This window comes from Pongo pygmaeus, chromosome 4, assembly GCF_028885625.2.
Source record: "Pongo pygmaeus isolate AG05252 chromosome 4, NHGRI_mPonPyg2-v2.0_pri, whole genome shotgun sequence".
NCBI classification, from domain to species: domain Eukaryota; kingdom Metazoa; phylum Chordata; class Mammalia; order Primates; family Hominidae; genus Pongo; species Pongo pygmaeus.
The window spans coordinates 87,386,864-87,410,621 of NC_072377.2; the positions used below are offsets into that span (position 1 = coordinate 87,386,864).

Sequence of the window (23,758 nt, forward strand, 5' to 3'; positions counted from 1 at the left end):
CAGGGAACACGTTCACCAATTAGCAGAAAGGGAAAGAAAAAGTCAATGCAGCAGAACTAAAATTAAGAAACACTAGCCCAGCATCTCAACTCTAACTTAAAATTAATTAGGCTTTGATAAGAGAAGCTGTGTTTCCTTACCTTGGATGTGAATAACTCTGTCATGATCCAGAGTATAGTTGTCTGAAAGATGATCAGCCCAGCAGATTGAAATCAGCACCAGAAGAAGTAGACTCTTCATCTTTATAGCCCAAAGAATCTTCTTCACTGCGAGAGCATCACATACAAAGAGGCTTGTGAGATTTGGAACCCTTTGGAGTCTTGCACTGCACAACTTATTACCGCCTTATCATCATAGAATGGGTCTGTAAAAATATTTAACCCAATCTGTTCAGAAAGTTACTGTAGCTGCCTTTAAGAGCTGAAGACGGCAGCTTTGAACAATTCCTGCTACCATCATGTAGCCAGAATCCAAATAGTGTTTAACTCTATCTTTGCAGAATTGTAAATCTAGAAATTTAAAACACCGTAGTTTTGATACAGAGAATTACAGCAAATAACAAAGAGATGTGGCAAAAATATAAACACTCTTAAAAAAATGTAAGCCTCTGAATTTGCAACATAAGTTAATAAAACAGCAATGTGTTATGTCTCTATATGAGTATTTATCACTTGGTCTAATTAGAAACTGAATCTAAAGCCAGGGCAAATAATATTTGCAAGAAACTTGACATCATCATTCATTTTACATGTGGCTTCCTAAGAAGGTTAGACTTGCTTGTTCCAAATAGAAAAGAGGACAAAAAAAAAGTGCCCGATTAAGCAGAAGCAGCACATTTGTTACAGATTCACTTGCCATCATAAATACTGCTTGGGTCTAGGGTGAATAGTTGAAAATTATGAACAAACTAGGTTAGAGTTGTGCACGCTACCACTGCAGTCATCCTGATTGATTTTTCATTCATTTCAACCTAAAATGCTGACGCACCAACTTAGAGTGCCAGGTAGGGTCTCTGCAGTCGGCGGAGCCACGGCTGCAGGGAATGTCCCTGCCAGCCTCCCAGGGCAATTAGGCAAATGAAAAGCTGAAACAGACAGGGAGGCACAGATCTGGTCCTAAGTGAAAAAGGCAGAGCCATCACTTGCCTGTCCTTTATTGAAAGACTGATGTGATAAAAGAGGACATAACCTCTTCCCTCCCAAAAGTTTATCACTGGAAGAACCAAAAGTGATTCTAAGTGATACGAACCTTATAACCTTTGCAGTATTTGCCAGGCAAGGATTTCAGTGGAGCTTCTCGGTTTTAATGTGGAAGCTGACACGAAAATTAAAAAGGACCTTTTTTTCTCTCATGCACACAGCAGCCTTGACAATACCGGCTATTTTTAAAACTGAAATTGCACAGTACTGACTTCTCACACTAATTTGTTTTTTCCAAGAAAGCCTGACTCCCTGGGATACTTATTAAAGAGCTCTGAATCTGTTCCTGGAGGTCCTTGTAGGAGAGCCTCTACTCCAGAACTTAATTCACTTATTCACAGAAGGTCCCCAAGTCTCTTCTGAGACTGAAACACGTCTCTGCATTTTCCCCTGCGAAGATTTGCACTACGGTGATGCTGATGGCTTTAGTCTTTCACGTTTGCTTTAAAGCTTTTCTTTTTCTTCATTATATCACATAAAGAAGATGGTAGATAAGCAAACAAATTGCGAAATTTATTTGTCAAGGAAACCAAGAATGTTAGCTTCAAAATTCTACCTGATTTACTAGTCTTATTTTCAGAAGTTCACTTCTTTGTTCCTCTAAGAACTTTTTTGAAATGATTATTTTTTTCGTTGTTGTTGGTTGTTTGTAGTCACTGACTTTTGTCTACAAAATTACAGTTTAAAATACTACCTATTTTCAACCCAGGATTGTGCTTTGGGTGAACAAATACAAAGGTGGCCTTTTGGAATTTGGAATATAATTGAGATAACTGTAAACACAAATATGAAACAACAGACAAACAGTACCAGAGTTGTGATGTGCTCTCTGCTTGTTTACAGGAATCAGAGAAGGGGCGCTGTGGAGGAGAGAGTATAAAGAAGGTGTATAATTTAACAATCAAACACAGGAGACATTCTAGATGAGTCAAGATGAGCAAAAGTGGAGAGTTTGCTACATTAATGTTCACATTAGTGTGGTCATGTATAGTGTAATTTATAGGGAGCTGTATATGATACACACACTAGGTTAGAGTTGTGCATCCTACCACTGCAGCCATCTTGAATTTCATTCGTATTAAAAATATATGACACATCTATTTATATATCTCCTTTAATTCCATACCATAGTATTTAAAATTATACTACTAAGGGTTCATTCCAATGTGTTAAAGTACTGACTATCCAACAACCTAATTTAAAAGTGCAAACATCTTGAGTGCTTGTGAGGGAGTATGGGGAATAAACAATGATAAAAACACCTTTCATGGAATGTCTACTGTTCGCCAGCACTACAAGCAGCATTTTGTCTGCAATCGCTCATGGATTCCTTAGAACAATAATGTGAGACAAATATTTCCATTTCTTGGGATACAGACAGTAATCTTGCTGGAAGGTACACATCTAGTAAGTGGCAAAGTCTGTATTTGCCTTCAAGCAAATTTAATTTGTTATTTCTTTTGTTGCCTTTTTAAATTCAAGCTCTTTAACTTACAACTACTATGATCTTAAAACTTTTACTTGTGTTATATATGAATATAAACATTTTTCCCGAGACTTACATATTGAGAAGGCAGTCAGGTGGTATTTTTCTTAACATGATTTGCCCTGCCTCATTAATTATATCACTCTGGTACCATGAACAAAGTCTTGGTGGTTCACATGTGTTCACACATACACAGAGATACGCACACACAGAAAGATAGATACATACCATCTTTGAAAAATTCAAGTATATTGGACATCTGCAGTAATTTGTGATTAGAGGCCTCTATCAGTGAATACTTTTGAGTACCCTGTGCTGGATTCAATGCAATCCAGGGAGGTGAGAATGGAAATTATCTTTGTTACTCTGGTAAGCACAACAACCATCTCACTGGTAGACATGAAACTAGAAAAGTATACTTTAGGGTCACAGTCTTCAGGTGTCTGAGCAATAAGCTATATAAAACAAGGTGCTGCACACCAGACTGAGGTCATTGAGGTCAAGGACTATGCCACGGGTCTAAGTGCTGGTCCCAGTAGAAAAGGACACCTCAGAAATAGTAGGTGGTCATGTGAGTAAATAAATCTGAGTCCTGCTTATTTGCATTTTGTAATCATGCCTCCTCTCAATGTCTGGGTATGTTAGGTAAAAATTTGCAGTTTTTGATATGAGCTAAAATTTAGACAATCGTGGAGACTTTTCCACAACCAGCTATTATGAACTCCTGAATTAGTGCTCTCAGTTCACCTGCAATTCACACATTGAAGGTCTCTTTTCACAGCCTTACAAATCTTGATGCTCGGGCAGCCAGCTTCAAGATGAATCCAAACTGAAATGTCTGTGTTCATAGTCAAAGACAGATGATAGGAATGTAATTTTACAGTCCTGCTTTGTTGATAAGTGAACCACAATTTGGAAGCAATATACCTTATCCAATGTGAAAGAGTAATAGTTTGATAGAAATGCAGATATACTAATATCAACAGTCTAATACCAAGATGGTCAACTTCTATTTCTTAAGTGTCTACTACATTATCATTATCATATGAGGTAATGGGGAGATCAAACCAAGTGAAAGGCATGTGTGCTACTTCATGTGCCTTGAGAGCTAACACTACATATTTCCTGAACTGCTATTTCTCAGAACAACTCAATTGAGGTAAGTATGTTGTTAGACACATTTTACAGCTCTAGAAGTGGAGTTTTAGGGGGGTGAGGTACCCAGCATGTACAACAAGGAGCTGGTAGTCTGGCCAGTGTGACCCCAGAGACGCATTCCCAACTACCATTATCATTGTCCTGGGTCCCCTGATGAGTGCTGTCAGCTCTCTCCTAGCCGGTCTTGCAACTCCTTTAATGCTTCATGCAAGCTGGAATTTTCCTTGTCATATTGCATAGTTCTGTGAAAGTTCGAGCTACCAAGTCAGCTAAAAAGCTTTTCTGATGCCATGGACTGGATGTCCAGCCAAGACCTTTTCATTGTGGTGAGCTTTCAGTCTGGACATAGGCAGCCTATTGTTCCCTTAGCCTGGGCCTGATCCTTTGGCAACCTGACAAACTGAGAAAAATCATAGACCAGAAGGAAGAAAAGTGAGCTCTATTCCAGTTCTCACAACCAGTACATCAGGTCTCAATTTCTTCACCTACAAAATAGAAGTAAAGACAATGTCTCCCTGGTTTGAAAGTATTCTTGAACAAGTATACAAATCACAAACACTAAGGCATTGTTATTAAATTGGGAAGGACTGCCTCAAACTTGATTGATCGTTATGGATAAATGTAAGAAAAATAGTGAATCAAGGACATCTCCATTTCAGAGACAGATGAAATCCTCCCATAAATCTGCTACTTGGAATAAGTTCAGGAGTCACTTCCCAGCAGCAGCAGCATTTGGAAACTGTTAGAGAATGGAAATTCTTGGGCCCCTGATACGCTGAATCAGAAACTCTGGGGGATGGGGTCCAGCCATCAGTATTTAGCAGTCTCCTTCCCCTTCAGTGATCCTGATGCACGCTCAAATTTGAGACCCACTGGGCTAAGTTTTTAAGATTACTGGGCGTTCTTCTGGGTTTGGGTTTGAGCTTCTGAGACTTCCCAATTCTTGGAAATAACACCATGCTTATGTTCATTTTTCTTCTCTTTACTTTTCCTCATTTTCCTTTTTATCTACTGTGTGTGTGTGTGTGTGTGTGTGTGTGTGTGTGTGTGTTTTAATTAAAAATATTACTTTAAAACACTGGAAATGAATGCATATAACATATTAGTTATTTTCTAAAAATAATAGGCAGATGGGTATTTTCCTTTTATTTTACAAACTCTTTATATTGTGGCTACATTTATAAGAATTAAGGCGAAAAATGTATAATCAGAAAGATTCTCATCCACAAATGGTTAACAATTTAAACAATATATTTGTCATTATAAAAGATTATTTGCCATGGTTTATTTTCTGTAAGGTTAGGATAGTTGTCATTTTACTGACAGTCTCGGAAATATCTAACACTGGCTGTGGACTTTGGATGATTTCAGCAGGACTGGCAGTGCAGGTCCCTCAAAGCATCACTCTGGGCCCACTGCTCTTCTCTGAAGCCAATACGACTGCCCTTATGGGCTCAATTATCAAAGGGTGGAAAGTGGGTAGAAATGCAGTAGAAAACAGGAAGAAGATATAAGGGGATTGTAAGAGAGGAGAAATAAAGAGGAAGAAAAGGCCACTCAAAAATAAGAGGAAGGGCAATAAAAAAGTAGCAAATGAATAATAAATGGTGAACATTTGGCACACTGCCTCTAAGTTTGAAGAAATAAAATGTCACAACAAAATGAATACTGAACTACAATTCTCAGATCCAAGAATTTCTTAAGATGGCTTCTCTAAGAACAATGTTTGTTATGGAGTTTAATATCAAGTTTTTCTTGCAAAGATTTGGCAGGGTATGGAGAAAAAGATTCAGTGGCAGAAACAGAAATGAGCAAGTCAGCCATAGACTTCCCAGTTTTTTATGGGAGCAATCTACCACCATATTTGAGTGATATAAGGACATATATTTCAGTTTAATATTCATTAGGCTTGCCAATGCCTGCAGTTACTGCTAAAGGAATCTCTAAGAATACCTTAGCCACTTACATATAAACTGCTTAGATTTAGAGCAAATAGTTTAAAATGACTGCTTTTTGGAGTATCACTTAGCTGTAGATGTTTCCACAATTTACTTGTGGTTTCTTTTCTAATTAAAGATCTCAGAAATCTCAATCATGAATTTGTACCATGCGTATAAAACATGGGAGGCTGAACCTAGGATCCTCATGACTCAGAAATCTGCATTCTTAAATTTACAAATAATTTATATTCCTTTTTCTCCTTGATGTTTTGAAATCAGCCTATTTCTACCCTGTTTTTCCCCTAAATTTTCTATTCTCTTTCTAACCTTTCTCTGTTTTACTTTCTTGCTTTTATTCCATTCATCACCTCCAAATCTTTCTCACCCACTCTTACATAATTTATTCTTTTCTCTTTTCCCTATATTTCATATTTATTACATTATATGATATTTGACGTGGTCATAGGATTATTTATCATTGAACCAGGCACAGAGGAAGCAGGATAACTACTTAGAACTATACTAGGAAAACAGTAACATGTAAATTGGAGCTATCCTGGATAGATGGGGCAATATGGCAATGGGTACAATGGAGGAAAGGTAGAATTTAGTTTCATTTCTTTATCTACCGCTTTTTAGCTGTGTGACCCTTGAAGAAGTGATTTAACTGCTTTAGGGTCAAGTATTTTTTATCTGTCAATTAAAACAGTTGATGTCAAATGTTCAAGCTTCATGTTAGTTGTTATTATTATGATTTAATTTTTTCTTACTGGAGATATCAGATCATCTATTCTACTTATGTTGCATTCTAGGACTGTCCTCATCAGCAAATAAATTCATGGATTTTTAAAGGGATAATATCGATAATGCTTGTTTAAGCAGAAATTCAATTTACTTACTGTTTTTGGCTGTTGCTCTTTGCTAGCTGTCTCTCAGACAATATTGACAGGGTTTGAGACAAACTCAGCAACCTTTCACCTAATAGAAGTGCATTTGCTCAGGCTGCTCACTGGCCCCTTAAAACCTGCTTTAGATAATGCTTGAGATGGGGGTTAGACTTCTCCAAAACCAGCTTTTTAAGTGGATTCTGCAGTAGTTTTGTTTATTTATTGATTTTCTAAAACAAATATAAAAGGCCTATCTGAGCAAAAGCACATGTCATATTTTGTGTTTATAATGTTCACGTCCACAGCCTTTAATCAAATATTTAGGGTATCTGGGGAAAGCAGTACATATATATACTAATAAATGCAGGGACCACATATTTCTTGCCTCTGAGCAGCTAAAAGTCTGGAATACCTAAAGATAGTATTTAGCATGTTTCCGTAGTTATTCTCGGTATCTACTAAAAAATTTTTCAGTTACGTGAGATTTCATACAGGTTTTTATGGGCATGTGTTCCGTAATTAATAGTCTGTTTCCGGACCAGATAGTAGAGGAAGTCAATAAATAAATATTAAGCAATATATTTTGATGATGATGGTGACATTAAAAGGAAATAAACCTCTTATCTTCCCCTATGTTTATCTCTGGAAAACTGATCCTATTTTTTATGCCCTAAAATCATAATTTTACCATAGAACACTAAAAACTAGACAACCAATATTAATATTATGTTGTGATGCTATTAAAAATGCATCCTTCATAGGCTGCAGAAGAAAACATCTATATTCTATCATTATACATAAAGATCATCAAAAATAAAATCACCTCATGAACAATTATTAAAAGACAATTAAATCTGTCAGAATATAAATAAGCAATACTGCCACTTCCCAGGCTAACTCATAATTTCTTTGTGGTTTAATATGCTAAATGCTGCCATGGTATATTGGCTTTATGAGAAATACTCTTTAATGGGTATGCTTGTTAGACATACTCATATAGGAAAGACATTTTATAGATTCACTCATTCTTGATTCTATGATCAAAAATCTGAGTAGCATCAATAACAAAACATTGTATTAAATAATATAAAATTAGACCTTTAAAATATTGTCTTAATGTATAAAATCGAATGACTCATTATTATGATCAGTAATAGTAAATGAATTTTGAATATTGACAAGGAATTTGGCACTAAATTAAGGACTCTACAAAGGTATACATGACTTATTCCCTAGTGAATTGGAATTTAAATAGAAGGAACCTAAACAGAGGCATTTTAAAGAGATCAGAAGGCCCCTTGTAACCAATTATGTATAATTTTGCCTGAAACATTCTAAAGGACTGTTCTGGGAATTATCAACAGCTTAGATTGCTATCTCATTGTTTCTTATCAAGCACAAATAAAAAATGGACAAAAACAAATAAAACAACTCTCATTTAAAATTACTTTTTTACATCATTTTATTTTAATTAGTTAATTAATTAATTTTTTTGAGACAAGGTCTGTCTGTCACCAAGGCTGGAGTGCAGTGGTGAGATCACGTCTCACTGCAACCTCGACCTCCCAGGATCAAGTGATTCTTCCACCTCGGCTCGCCAAGTAGCTGGGATCACAGGCACGTGCCACCACACAAGGATAATTTTTTGACTTTTTGTAGAGAGGAGGTCTCCCTATTTGCCCACACTATACATCATTTGAAATATATAGAATAACTCTCCTCTTCATATTATAATGTACAAATAAAATTAAGAATTTTTAGGAAATTCAGAATTGGTCAGGCATGGTGGAGGAAATTTAGAATTTAGAATTTTTAGGACTGCTTTTAAATGTAGGTTATATAAAAATGAGTTTAGACTCTTGTGCTCATATGCACAAAACTAAATGAATACAAACCTCCTAGTTACAGGTTTTATAATTTGAAACAAGAGTTTTTAAAATAAGATTTCTAGCACTAGGGTTTATATGGGTAGGAAGTTGATCATTACATCAGTTTCAACTAAATGCATTTGAAAGTGTTTCTAACTGAGCCAGCAAAACAATATTTTAAGACTCCATTTCATTAAAATTTTAAATCTCTTTAAAAGTTCAAAATTTCAACATCTGTCAGTTAAACATTTCATTAACATTGGATCTAAAAATACAACTGCAAAACATCTACATGACAGCTTTGGTGCCATCACAAATATGTAAAAAGTTTTCTACATGTTGCAAAAACACTAAGCTCACCACTGCATCCCATGTGTCATTCTAAAGTAGTTAATGAACAACAAGAATTAGGCAATTCATAGATATTTTAAAAAGTCACCAGACTCTGAGAAGGCATAGAAAGATTTTTAAATATGTGTCAATTCTGATTTTCTACTACATACAATGAGAAGTTTTATGATCATTGATTTACTGTGGTACCTAGTTATACTAAGTCATAATAAAAATAAAAATAATATATTAATGGTTTTTAGCAGCAGAAACTTCTGTTCTCTCCAATGCACTTCATGCAGCAGTCAGTCCTCATCTCTGTTGGCTGACTCTTTTCAGGTATCTTCCAAGATCCTTAAGAAAGTTTACTATTTGTCCCCATCCTACATCAAAACATGACCTCATCAGAATTCAGTTCATTGGTATATAAGTAACAAAGTGTGTTCCAGCCGAAAGGGCTGTGTCTACACAGCTCAGAAAAGGGAAAATACAATATCTTCCAATTAATTTAGCAAATATTGACAGCTAAGCTCATTAAATTGAGTTTCCAAATTGGTTTTGTGATGCAGGATATACCCCAATAATTCATCCTAATAGGTTTTTAAATTATAATGATCTTTGAAGGTGTTTTTTAAGCTTTTAAAACTAAATAATTCTCATTTATAACTTCTTTGGCTCAGGAATTTGTTCATCCTGAAAACACATAAAATCATTTAATCAACTTTCTTTATAGGCATGGAATCTTAGCTAGAAACTACTGCTCTAGACTTCAAAAATATCTACATAATTTGTAGCTTTCTTTTATGAAGAACAAAGGCATTTAAAACTTTTATATAAGTATCAAAGCTTGCCATTGACTCAGAACTAAATAAATATACATGAGTAAAATACATAACAATATGGGCACTATTGTCCTAAGAATGAGGGGAGCTGGGTATAAAAAGTCTCAGGTTTTACATTATTCTAAATACTACAAAATTACCAGCTCCACATCTCTCTCACAGATCCTCCCTTTCAACCTGGGCTGCAAATTCCCATCATTACAGTTACCAGTACAAAGTTCCCCAAGGTTGTTTCCATTTCAAACGTGATCATGTTTTTGTGAAGTATTATCGTAGTGAGGGCAGCGTAGAGGTGGCAGAGTTCCTGGGTGAGTACTAACAAAGTTAAGAGGAAACGAGCAGCTACAAAGAACTAAGCTTCTCTCTTCCATAATTTCCACAGAAAGCAATGGTAGTGCCATGAGCAATTACATAAAAGACTCAAATTCTCATCAGTGTTGGGCAAATGACAGTTGAGGATAATGTGCCTACAGTTGAGGATAATGTGACCTTTGAATAATCTCTTATACTTTGTTAACTTTAGCAGGTACACAGATATATTACGATCTGGATGATGAAGTGTAATCCTAAAAATACAGAACCTGGAAATCAAGGGAAGTGGTGACATTGTGCACTTCTTCAAAAAGGAGCTGCTATCTAAAAATGGTAGAAAAACCTCACATACACAGCTGCCAGTCATCACTCTCAGAGGTTAGTAATAACTGCACACCTCAAAGTAAGTCTTAGTGAGCACAGTACTGCAAATACTGAGAGAATACTGACCATATAAATGTCATGGGAAATAGAATGTAGATCTGAGATGGACTTCTAAAAGTGTGCATTCTCAGTAGGCAATTGTTTAAAAAACAGGGCCCCTACTGCTGAGAAGCAAACAGAAAAGAACAAGAGCAATACAAAGAGGGAGAAGCAGACTGCGGGGAGGAGGAGGGGGCAGAAGGAGGAGGAAGATAGCAACTGAAAAGAGGCCAAGGAGTAGTGTTCTTTAGTGGTAATGAACATCTGCGAAGAGACCAGCAGCATGGCCCCTGAGAATGGGAGCAATGACTTGAAGGATAAGCATTACAATAGGGGAAAAAAACACCAGGCTAAGTGAACAATCTGAGCATATCCAAAGAGAGAAATTCCAGCCTCACATATCTCAGGGGCACCTAAATTACGTACTGTGCCAAATGAAGCTGTCATTCAAACAATTATCCATTGAGAATCCACCTTATACCAGGCAAGTAGAAATAAGGCTCAGCTTCAGATCCGAAAGCAGGTACCCTCAAGAGAGGCTGGGAAGCAATATAAAAGAACAAGGTGGCAAGTGCATATAGGCATACTCAGGATACTATTGGAAAAAGAAGAGGGGCTCTCCAGCATGCAGTCGGAATGGTGCCCACTAAAACTGTGCAGAGTGACAGCCTTGGCAGGCACCTAACCCAGCCTGGCTGGCAGGATATAGAAATAGTTTCAGCAAGGTGATCGTTCAGCTGGGCTGAAAGACAAAGAGGGGATAGCGAAGAGGGGAAAGGATATTGCTGCTTAATCATATGAACTGTGAGGGAGCTTGGCGTGCTTGTGTGACTGCATGGAGCTCGTGTAATTGGAGAGTGGGGTGATCATAGTAGAGTGGCTGGAGGTGAGATTGGACAGGGAGTCAGGGGCAAGACAAAAAGGCCTTGAACATAAAATTAATGAGAACTTTCCCTAGTGCAATCAGGCATTCTAACCAGTGCCACACCACTGCAGGTTACTTACTTTATCTTTACATACCTCATAAGAAGATATAACTGTGTACAAAGTACATAGTACAAAGAGGGATCTTCTCAATCTGACATGCATACTCTGTTTACTAGGGAAGATGCATGTAGAACACACTTTTAAAGACTTCCAATTTTTTATAGAAATAAAATGTAAAGATTTCAAAATACAATGGGTTAGCCTTTAGCTATTGGATTCTCACTCATTCTTTAGTAAGGGCAGATTAACACAGCTATTGTTGTAAATTCAGTGATCAGTGTAATCATTTATACATTTAATATTAATACATTTTCATAATTGGTTATATCAAAAGATTGTCAAGCCACATAATTTAAAATGGTACTGGAAAAATGGTATGGGATTTGATAGCAGAATCCATCTCATTGTCTGCATGGGTAACTACTAGAATGCAAGCTCCAGGAGGGTAGAAACTATGTTTACCACTGTGTCCTCTGACACACAGTAGAAGCTCAGGGATGCTATGTATGCCTCTGTGGCTTTGCACTGCACACTGCAGGATAAATGGAAGCCCCCAGAATTGTACAGTATACAACCTACACAACCACATGCTGCAGACTTCTAGATATTGTTCAGTACACAACCTGTAAAACTATATGCTGCAGACTTCTAGATATTAGACATCACACGCACACACACAACTTATTGAAGAAATCATCACATTTCATACAACTGTAAAAAAACATTTGATTCTCAAACTATTAATGAAGCATCTAAAACATTTTGACCCCGTGCTAATGTTACAAAAGTGTAAACTTCCTGAGGACAAGGACCATATTTTATTAGTCTTTATACTCCTGGATTTATTGGTCCTTCTAATCTTGAGTTTTCATGAGTGTTCAATGAATGAATAAGGAGATTGGCATTTCTGTAGTTCTAAACATAGCTGTATATGAGGGCGAACTAGAGGTAACTGGAGTTGTCTGAAGTAGTTACTAAGGGAACTCAGTTACTCCATTATTGGAGTTGATTGGTGTGAACTTTTCTCTCTTGTCGGTGCCTCAATCTGAACTTGTCAAGGGCAAATCTTCCAAATATGTGCTGCTTATTTGAAGAGAATAATGTACTCTGATAGAAAAGGTCCATTTTTGGCCAAGAGCATATGACTATCTTGTATATTTCCATACAAGTTCTTGAAGTCCATTTGTAGGAGAACATAAAGCATATGCGCTTTTGATTTTCAACATAATTTCCTACTCCATTTCTCTACGCTGGCACACTGGAGATTATTTGAAATTGTACTATCACCAATGACAGAGCCAAAACAACAATTAGAGATATAAAATGTAGCCAAAAAAAAAAAAAAAAAAAGAAAGGAAAGGAAAGGTCAAGACTTGAGGTCAAATTACCGATCTCATTTCTTCCTACTTGCTAATTTAAAATTTGCCTAAGAATTGTGCTCTTTGATCCACTCCTGGCAGAATTAAACTACCTGTCTTAAAAAGAGAAAATTATGACAGGTAAAACAACAAAACAGCTGTTGCTAGAGGTGAAAAGGTAGAAAAGGGAACAAGACCAGCCTGTCAAATAGAATCAGTTCTAGTGAGGCTTTCTGAATTCTGCTTGTCCTTTCTTGCCAGGCTTATGGAAACTTCCTTTGGTTTGGCTGAGAGACAAAGATAGTGAAATCCACATATGTTCATTCTTATCTTAGTTGACAATAGTGATAGCAACAATAAAGTAAGAAGGATCAATGTCGCTAGACTTCAAATAGTATGTTCTAGTGATGAATTAATTCAGAGACAGCCATGCCACCTCTTCATTCTGCTAATGCTGACTAAAATTGTAATACATCAAATTCAACACAAACACACACACATATCTCATTCCCTTCACTGTATAGCCCCCAGCACCTGCTGCCCACCTGCCATTTTAGAGGCAACAAGTGAATTTAGCAAAGTTCTCTAAATCTGCACTGCTGGGCCAATGGGTGGGAGTAGACAGTACAGCAGGTGGGGTGCAAAGTGACAGAAAACAAAAGAAGGTCACTTAAATTTCAGGGAGTTCAGGAGCAGGATAAGGTTTATTTCCTCTACATCTGAAAGGGTGTGTTGTTTTTCCATTCCTGAATTTCAAGGAAACAATTTTTATTCTGTAAAAATACCATTGCTAAAAATAAACAACAATAACAGAAGTTAATAGGTGGAACTGGCTGTTTGAAAGTGAAGGTGACAGGTATTTTGGAGTATAAAACAAAAGGAAATGCACTGAAAAATTATGAAATATGTAAAACAAAACTGATATAAGGAAGAGCAAGTGGTATTTATAAAGCAAACCTCTCCTCAAAATCCACAGGAAATAAGGAAAAGAAAATGATTCATTTAATTTCAATGCTGGTGTAGTCAAAATCAATTTTTAAAAACGGCAAAAAATGGCAAATTTTCTCTCAGTATATAGTGAATGGCCTAAGGACACATCTGCCATTCCTCTCATGGAGGAGAATAAAGTAGTCTTCAGTTAGGAACCTCTTGACCACAATTTGCATTTTCTAGTGATAGTTTAGGAAGGTCTTTTCAAAATAAGCCTCTCAGCAAGAGCATAAATTTCTGTTCAGGCATATGCATAAACAATATAAATAGCTACTTGCTGGCATCATATTCAAAACATTCATTCAACAATGTTTTAGGAGCAAGCACATAAGATGCAATCTGTGTCCCTGAATATCTCTCACCATTATAGCATCTAAACAAGGAATGACCTCTTTAAATCTGAATCTCAGCATTTGGTGTCACACTAATGTGATGAGATACTCAGCTTTGCTAATTAAAATGCAACTGACTTGACGAGAGCAATGTCTGCATTATATTATTAATCCTTGTATCTCCAGCATATATGCTGAAAAAATTTCTTCATAACTGTTTTGCAAGTTATATCTGTTAATTGTAATGTTTTAACATATCCTATTCCTTCATTTACATATTGGGGGCAAAATGAGAGTGTCCGAAGGATGGAATATCCCTTTGATTTTTGCTCTTTGGTGTTAGAATATTTAAATTCTGGAAATGCATTTATGTAGAACATTCTGAGTTATTGTTCTTGTACTGAAACATCAAAAGGCTGTTTTTACTCTCTTGGTTTTCTTAAGATACAAGCATTGGATAGACAAGAATTTCTATGACACAAAATAGGCCAAGTGGGATGAGGTAAATTTGCTTTCATATCTGCCCATTCCTTCCTTTGTCTCAACCTTTTTGTCTTTTCTCTTTTTGGAACACTCTGGTATCCAGGACATTCTAGCTACTCATGCATCTACACTTCCAGGATTTCTTGTCAGACCCAAGCGTTAGCTCCTTCTTGACCCTCTCCCATTGAAACCATCATTTTCTTTGCCTTTAGTCTTCTGATACTCTCTTGCTTCTCCACTAATGCCTTTGACTTAAAGGTTTATTTTCTATAGTGTACATTTTAGGCATGGGAGAACTATTTTGTCCAAGGAGTCATCCCAGTGATCACTGACACACCATCCACTTTGGCTGCCTCTCATGAGGCACCAGGCTCCACATATCCCAATGTAGCAGCAGAGCTCCTGCCATTCTCTATTTAGTTCTCTTCACATGTTAAACTTTTCAATACCCACAATAGATCTGGCATGAGCTGACTGGCACAGTCCCCACTTTAAGAAGTCCTCATTCTCAATCGTCAAATGAAGTTGCTTCAAAACACTAGCGTAATTGCCAAATCAAATTCTTTCCAATAATTAAATGCACATGAAAAGCAAATGGATGTTGACCTCTTTTGTGGGCATTCACGATTTTGGAAAATTTCCTGTGCTAGTATTTGCCAAATGCAGCTTTTGATTCTTTTTTTTTTTTTTTTTTTTTTACTTTGGAGAATGAGTATTTGAGGAAAGCTTATTTAAATGGAAGACATTAATACAGACTGAAGAGAGAAGAGACAATAACTCTAGAAAATGATGCATTCAGGGCAACGGTGGACAGAAAACGAACTCTTCTATCACCCTCTGCTATGTACAGTGAGAAAGAGCTACTAAAAATTCCTCTAATAAAGCCATAAACAAAGAAAGCTAAACTGAAGACCATGTCAATATGCATTTGTCAACAATGCCCATTTGGTCCATATTTGATGAGGCTGAGCAGAACCATGGGAACTTAAACTCAATGCTCCGTGTTGAGGCTTAAGTACAATTCTTAATACATGCATTGTATTTGCACAGGCAAAATTCCATTTAGAATGAACTTGTCTGGAGGATTTGCAAAGCCTACAATAGGTGCATAGTCTACCTTATTTAAATTTACTCAGTCCATTGACCAATCAATCCCAAGTATTAGGCTCCTGTTTGTAGGAAATTTCCATTTTTCATGATAAAATTATTTTGACTATTCTTCCTATTTGGAAGAGTGGGGCAAGGAGGGTTAGGGATCTGTGGATTTAGCTAAGATCAAAGTTGAATATGCTGAGCACCTAAATAATGACTGTTCTCTTTGCCAAACTGCTACATACACATAGCTCGTGTATTAATGAAAATCAAAGTTATGGACATTTGCATAATGAAGATTACTAATATTACTGGCTTGTCCTATGTTTCCCTGGAAATATAGGTAGCTACCTAAATGAACATTTTCATTAATAAAAGGCCTTATAACTGAACTACAATTTTTTTTTCACTCCCCAGACAAGAAGAATACAAGGGAAAAAGGAAGGGATGGAAGGGAATTAGGGTGCCCACAAAACCAACTTCAACAACTTTACTATTTTGCCTAGGGCAGGCTGCAGTGGAATGATAGTATCAAGGGCACATATGGGGTGATTTTAGACTTGAAAGTGAAATCAAATGTGCAGAACAGGCTAAATAATGGCCAATTTTCTCAGAAAGGGAGAGATTTTTTAATTTACTACGTACCCCCAGATATTTAAAATTTATTATACAGTGATTTTACTATAGAAGGTTGTGTGTGTGTGCATGCACCTATAAAAGTAAACAAATCAGATAGCTTACACACACATGCCCCAAATTAATGGCTAATTCTAAACCCAAATATATAAACTTAAAATTTTTTCATTGGATTTATATAGAATTTTTCCTTCTGAAAGGTCAGACAGGAAATTGTATATGAATAAACAAAATATCTAATTGCTATTCATTCTTTCTTAGCTTCAAAGCTAAAGAACTAATGTTATTTTACATTTACAGTATTATTAGTGCACTGCTTTCTTCAAAGAGCTATTTTCTAGAAGACCACCCAGAAGTTTCAACTAATTGAGGAAGCAATCTTCAGTTTACTTAAATAGGAAGGCTACGTGGGACACATTCCTGGCATCAGTACTCCTCTGTCATATCTGTTTGTGCTGGATATAATGCAAAGGACAATGTTAAATTCTGAAAATACCCTAGACTGTTTCCCCCCATCAAACAACCAAAGCAAAAAATAGTTAATTTCTGATACCTTTTTCAGAAAGATTGTTTTATAATCTGGGCTTTGAAAATTCCAGGAAAAATGAGCCACCCAAGGCGATCATAAAAGCCAAAGTTACAGATGTAGAAACAGGTTTTTTAGTAGTGTGATGAATTTCTGAGATTGGGGAAAGTGTAAGATGTTATTTGAAGTGGCACAGAATTAGCTGTTTGGTCATGGGAGAAACATCTGTAAATGGGAACTAAAAGGTTTTATGAACAATTCTTTGAGAAATATGTTGGAATCTAGAATAAGTAAGATTTGGGGTAATTTATATGTGGAGATATGTTAATTCTATTTTCACAGATTTCATTGTAACATGCTGTGGTTTATTAAATGGGTTTTATATATTTAAAGAGTCACATATTTTTCTTTTCAGATAAGGCATTTCCATTTTTATCTGCTAATTTATGAATTGGTGCACCCCTGATTTTCTCTTCCTTAGGGAAAAAAAACTGACATAATTTCAATATTGTTAAAGACATTGAAAACTATTTATGTAACTATTATATATTCAGGAATATTATTATGATCAATTACCAAATCTAGTCCTTTAATACTATCCTGAGTATTTTATTAATATGTCGCATATTTTTATTAAGTTTTATATGCATGCATGTATTGTTTTAGAGAAACTAGAAAAATGAAGAAAAGCAAAACTATGAAAATAAAACCACCTAGGACTTCTGTTTCTGATCAAGATGAAGTAAGAGGAGCAGTATTTACCCTTCTGTCTCAAACAACTAAAAAGATAATGGACAAACTACAGAAAAAAAACAGACACTCAAGATATTGGACATCGGGCAAACAACAGTAACTTCTGATTAATAGAAAACAAATGAGGTGAGTCATATAATTGTCCCAGTTTATTGCCTAAAGAAAGTTTTCATACAGTACAGGAAAAAGGAACCTACCTGGAGCCTGTTCAAAAACTTGACCTGAGGCGATGAGAGCCAAGAGTTCTGAAAATTGACAGTTCCTAGAGGTTGCAAGGCAGAATAATAGAAATGAGAGGAAAGGAGAGAGTGACACAGAGTTAACTTGGGATGTTTAGAGTTTTCTCCTGGAATATTCAGTTGAGGACTGACCAGTGCATATGTGTGAGAAATCTGTCCAAGTCTAAGGAAAAAATGATCCTAAAGGATTAGTCTTCACCCAGCACTGGCAATAGCACCTGTTTCCAACAGGCAGTCTAAAAGCCTCATAATTCTTGGAGAAGATTTAAAATCTTAAGAAGAATCTTTACTCACTAGTGGAGGGAAAAGTAATACCAAACTTAAGACAGCTCTAGGACTACCTAACAAAATTTAAAAGAGTGACCTGAAAGAATCAAACTGTTTCTAAGTACCTTAACCATATCTCTGAACAATGTATAGTAATATTTGTAGGAATAAGTAGTATCCAGCCGTAATTAAACAAGGTAAAATTTAAAACATATGGAATCCAACAGAAAGCTACTGGGCTTGCAAAGAAGCAGGGCATACCAATAATAATAATAATAATAATAAAGAGAAAACTTAGTCAATGGGCAGATCCAGAAATTATAAAAATGATAGTAGATACAGATGATAGAAACAGTAGATGAGAACATTAAAATGCTATTATATCTATATTTCAAATGTTCAAGAAGCTAGAAGAATTATTGAATATGTTACATAGAGGCATGAAAAAGACATTTACAACCAGCCTATATAAAACATTTAGAGATGAAAATGACATTGTCTAAGATAAAAAAAAATTGAATGGGATTAATGGCAGGTTAAACAATTCAGAATAAAAGATGAGTGAAGGTGAAGATGTTGCAATAATCAAAACTGTCCAAAATGAAGCAGGGAGAGGAAAAATGACTGAAAACTAAAAAGGAAAAGGGCATCACTAAACTGTGGGACAACTTAAGTGGCCAAAACTTATGTAATTGGAGTCTCCAAAACACAGAAGGGGCAGAAAAAAATTTGAAGAAGTAATGACTGAAAAATTTCAAATTTGATAAAAATTACAAACTTACAGACCTAAGAATTTCAGCAAATATTCTAGCACAAGAAACATGCAGAAAATTAAACCAAAACCCTCAATAATGAAACTGCTTAAAACCAGTGGTAAAGAGAAAATCTGAAAGAAAGGAAGAAAAAGACCCATTATTCACAGATGAATAAAAGTAAAGATGAAGGCTGATTTCTTGTCTGAGACAAAGCAAGCAAGAAGACTGTGGAATGAGATCTTTAAAGTACTGAAAGAAAACTGTCCACCTAGAATTCTTTACTCTGCAAAAATATGTCTCATAAACAAAGGCAAATAAAGACTTTGTTAGACCTACAAAGCTAAAAATAATTCATCAATGGCCTACACAGCAATAAATATTTAAGAAACTTCTTCATGCAGAAGAAAAATGGTAACAGTTGGTAAACTGCATTTATGCAAAGAATGAAGAGCACTGACTATACTAACTATAAGTAAGCACATTTTTCTCATTATGTAAATGTTTTTCAAAGATAATTGAAACCTTAAGGTAAAAATGATATGAATGTATGGTGGGGTTTTATATTTAGAAGAAAAATGCATGACAACTGCATGACAACATTTGTACAAAGACCATGTCTAGGGGTATAGAAATATGTCATTGTAAGGTTCTTATATTAATACTTTACATGAAGTATAGTAGTCCCCCTTATCTTCAAGGGATACATTCTAAGACACCCAGTGGATGTTTGAAACTGTGGATAGTACCAAATCTTACATATACTGTGTTTTTTCCTTTACACACATATCTATGATAAAATTTAATTTATAAATTAAGCACAGTAAGAAATTAACAATAATAAAATAGAACAATTATAACTATATACTATCATAAAAGTTATATGAGTATGGCCTCTCTCTCTCAAAATATTTTGTTTTACTATACTCACCTCTTTTCTGACTGTCATTGACTGTTGGTAACTGAAGCCAAAGAAAATAAAATTGCAGATATGAGCAGGACTACTGTAGTAAAATATCACCTGAAAGTAGACTGTGAAAAGTTAAGGTACATACTATAAAACCTAAAGCAGCCAGTAAAAATGTAAACAAAGACTCATAGCTAATAAACCAACAAAGGAGACAGAGTGGAATTTTTGGAAAATATTCAAATTATTTCAAAAGAAGATAGGAAGAGAGAAGAGAATGAAGAACAGAAGAGACAAATAGAAAAATTAACAAGATAGTGGATTCAGAGCCAAGCATATCAATATTTTAATTAAGGGTAAATCATCTATAAACCTCCATTGAAAGGCAGAGATTGTCAGATTGGATTTAAAAGAACCACTATATGTTTTTAAGATACTCAATCTAAATAAGAAAGACAAGAATATATGACAAGTAAAAGGATGGGAAAATACATAATATGCTAACACTAACCAAAAGGGAGATAGAGACACTGTATTAAAATCAGACAAAATAGATTTCAGAATAAAAAATATCAGCAGGGGAAATGAGAGCAATTTCATAATGATAAAGTGTCCAATTATCAGGAGAACATTACAACATTAAAAATGTATTCTTCTAATAACAGAGGTTCAAAATACTTGAAGCAAAATAAGATAGAATTGTAAAAGATTAGAGCATCTCTTTATCAACAATTGATGGAACAAGTAGGCAGAAAAATCAGAAAATACATAGAAGACTTGAATACTGTAAACCAACCTCACCTAATAGATATTTATAGAATGTTCTACTCAACAAGAGCAAATACACATTCTTTTCAAATGCATACCAACCACTTACTAAGATAAACTATATTGTGGGTCATAAGACAATTTTCAATAAATGTAAAAGGATTTACGTGAGGCAAAATATATTCCCTAAGTATAGAATTAAGGTAGAAATCAATAACAAAAAGATATGCAGAATACTGTCTATTTGGAAACTAAAGCACAAAAATTTTAAATAACCCAAGGGTCAGTGAAAAAATCAAAAGGGCTATTAAAATTATTTTAAACTGAATAAAAATTAAAACATAGCATATCAAAATCTCTGGGATGCAGTGAAGCAGTACTTAGTTTAAAAAGTATTCCCCTAAGCACATTAGAGAAGAAAAGTTTCAAATCAATGACTTCAGATTCCACATTAAGAAACTAGAAAAAGAAGAGCATATGAAACCCAATGTAAGCAGAAGAAAAAAATAATAATATCAGAGTAAAATAAGTAAAAACAAAAGATGGTTCTTTGAAAAGATCAATATAATTCATAAATCTCTATACAAGCTAATCCGATAAAATATAAAAGACATGAATTATCAATATAATGAATGAAAGAGATAATATCTCTATCAATTCTATAGAAATAAACAAGAAAATATTATGAAACTTTGTTTTAATAAATTCAGTGAATTAAATGAAATGGTGAAATTCTTTGAAAGATAAAAATTGCCAATACTCACACAAGAAACAAATAGACCAAATGCCCTATATCTATTTTTAAAAAGTCAAATTTTTAGTTAAAAAATTCCCATGAAAAACAACAAAAATGAACAAACAAATAAACAGAACCAATTCCAGGCCTGGGTGACTTCACCAGGGAATTTCGCCAAACATTTAAAGAAGAAATAATATCAACTTTACACAAACTCTTAGATTAAATTGAAGAGGAGAGAATATTTCCCAATTTATTTTGAGGCTAGCATTATTTCAGTACCAAAATCTGACAAAAACATTTCAAGAAAAGTAGATTACAAATCAATTACCCTTCACAAACATAAATTTAAAAAAATTTAACAAAATTGCAAATCTAATCCAAAAAGATATAAAATGGATTAATACAAAATGGGGTTTATCCCAGAAATTTAAGGTTTTCTTTACATTAGAAAATCAATGTAATTCATTATATATATATTTTTGAGATGGAGTCTCACTCTTGTCACCCAGGCTGGAGTGCAATGGCGCGATCTCGGCTCACTGCAACCTCTGCCTCCCGGGTTCAAGCGATTCTTCCGCATCAGCCTCCCGAGATCATATAATTTGCAGTCCTTTTATGCCTGGCTTCTTTCACTTAGCATAATGTTTTCAGTGTTCATTCTGTAGCCAGTATCAGTACTTCATTCTTTTTATGAGTGAATACTATTCCATTTCATCTATATAGGTACCATGTTTTATTTATCCATTCATTAGTTGATGGACAATTGGGTTATTTCCACTTTTGGGCTTTAATGAATAGTGCTGCTATTAACATCCATGCACAAGTTTTTGTATGAACATATTTTTTGAATTCTGGGCATTATCTACCTAGCAATGGAATATGGTAACTATATGTTGAACTCTTTGAGAAACTCCCAAACTGTTTTCCAAAGCACTGCACTGTTTTACGTTCATGCAACCATGCATGAGGGTTCCAATTTCTCCACTCTCCACATCCTCATTGACACTTATTATTGTCTGCCTTTTTCATTATAGCCATCCTAGTGGGTATGAAGTGATATCTCATTTGGGGTATGACTTGTATTTCCGTAATGATTAATGATGTTGACTGTCTTTTGATGTGCTAATTGGCCATTTGTACATCTCTTTGGGAGAAATGTCTATTCCGATCTTTTGTCCATTTTTTAATTGGGCTGTTTATTTTTTAATTGTTGAATTAGAATTTTTTATATATTCTGGATATACACTAGCATCTGATTTGCAAATATTTTTCTTCCAATCTTTTGGGATGTGTTTTTATTTTCTTGATATTGTCCTTTAAAGTATTAATGAGGCCTCATTCATTAATATCACTTTGGTTGCTTGGCTTTCGGTATCACATCTAGGAAACCACTGCTTAATCAAAGGTCATTAATATTTACACCTATGTTGTCTTCAAAAGTTTTGTAGTTTTAGTTCTTATATTTAGTCTTCAATCTATTTTGAATGAATTTTTGTTTATGATGTGAGGGAGGGTCCAACTTCATTCTATGTCTGTGGCTATCTACTTCTCCCAGCATCTCAGGTTTCCACTGAGAAGTCTGCTGCCAGACATACTGGAGCTCCATTGTATGTTATTTGTTTCTTTTCTTTTCCTGCTTTGTAAGGAGTATACTTTCCTCTTTGAATTTTCGTGGTACTCTTGTAAAAAATCTGCTATCGATTTTTAAAAATTCTTTGCATATTAAAGATACTGCTTCTTTTTCTGTGGCATATGTTAAAACATTTCCCTGTATTTTGATTTATAGTTTTTATGTCTAGAATTAATGAGCATTTATGGAACTAAATCTATCAGTGTTTTCTTTAATGAACTCTTCTGCCATTATTATGATAAGAAATCCACCTATAGTTCCCCTAGTAGTAGTTTATGAAAATAATGTAAGTAGCTACCAATTGTTCATTACTTTCTATGGTGCTTTACATATATTATCTTGGTAGTATCTTGACTACAAACACTATGAGGCAAATATTATCAAAAATTCTATTTTATAATGGATAATAAAACTCAGGGCTCAAGTAATTTGCACAAGGTGCAGAACTGATACACAGTAAAAATCTTAATTGGAATTTAAATTCAGGTCTACTTGACCCCATAGTACAATCTCTAAAATAAGTGAAATGAATTTGAACTTCATCAGCAGTTCAAAATTTGGTTTCTCCAAAATTTTTCTGATATAGTATCTTATACATGATACTCAATTCTATTTAAAGAGCAGCATCTCTCGATTAGGTAGAAATACACTATTTTTAGCAGAGACTATGCTATTTTAAATTTTTATAAAACTTGTTAAATATGTTTTTAATTCCCATTTAGTATATAAGATATTTAACATCAAATTCACTGTTGTGTATAAATTATTAACCACTGGTGAAAAAAAGGTGCTAAGGCCATAAAAAAGTGAGCTTTGTCATTCAAAGGGTACATGAAATGAAGAGGATTTGAAAA

At 34.9% G+C, this 23,758-nt stretch overlaps 1 protein-coding gene and 1 long non-coding RNA gene across 3 annotated transcripts in view; one reads left to right on the plus strand and one right to left on the minus strand.

The window, feature by feature from the left end:
- LOC134739593 (uncharacterized) overlaps positions 1-17,165 on the plus strand; it is a 73,668-nt gene extending 56,503 nt beyond the window's left edge. The window contains exons 4-7 of the long non-coding RNA XR_010126408.1: positions 10,234-10,400; positions 14,557-14,614; positions 15,303-15,444; positions 16,624-17,165. This is a non-coding gene — a long non-coding RNA (uncharacterized LOC134739593). The remainder of the gene's footprint in view (positions 1-10,233; positions 10,401-14,556; positions 14,615-15,302; positions 15,445-16,623) is intronic.
- Positions 1-23,758, minus strand: part of HAPLN1 (hyaluronan and proteoglycan link protein 1) — an 81,338-nt gene that overhangs the window by 35,397 nt on the left and 22,183 nt on the right. The window contains exons 2-3 of one of the 2 annotated variants that reach the window (XM_063664953.1): positions 2,010-2,059; positions 141-266 (exon numbers count right to left, since the gene is read on the minus strand). In XM_063664953.1, the coding sequence (XP_063521023.1) occupies positions 141-240 (100 nt within the window). In that variant the 5' untranslated portion in view covers positions 241-266; positions 2,010-2,059. The remainder of the gene's footprint in view (positions 1-140; positions 267-2,009; positions 2,060-23,758) is intronic. The other variant, XM_054488253.2, reaches the window with a different exon arrangement.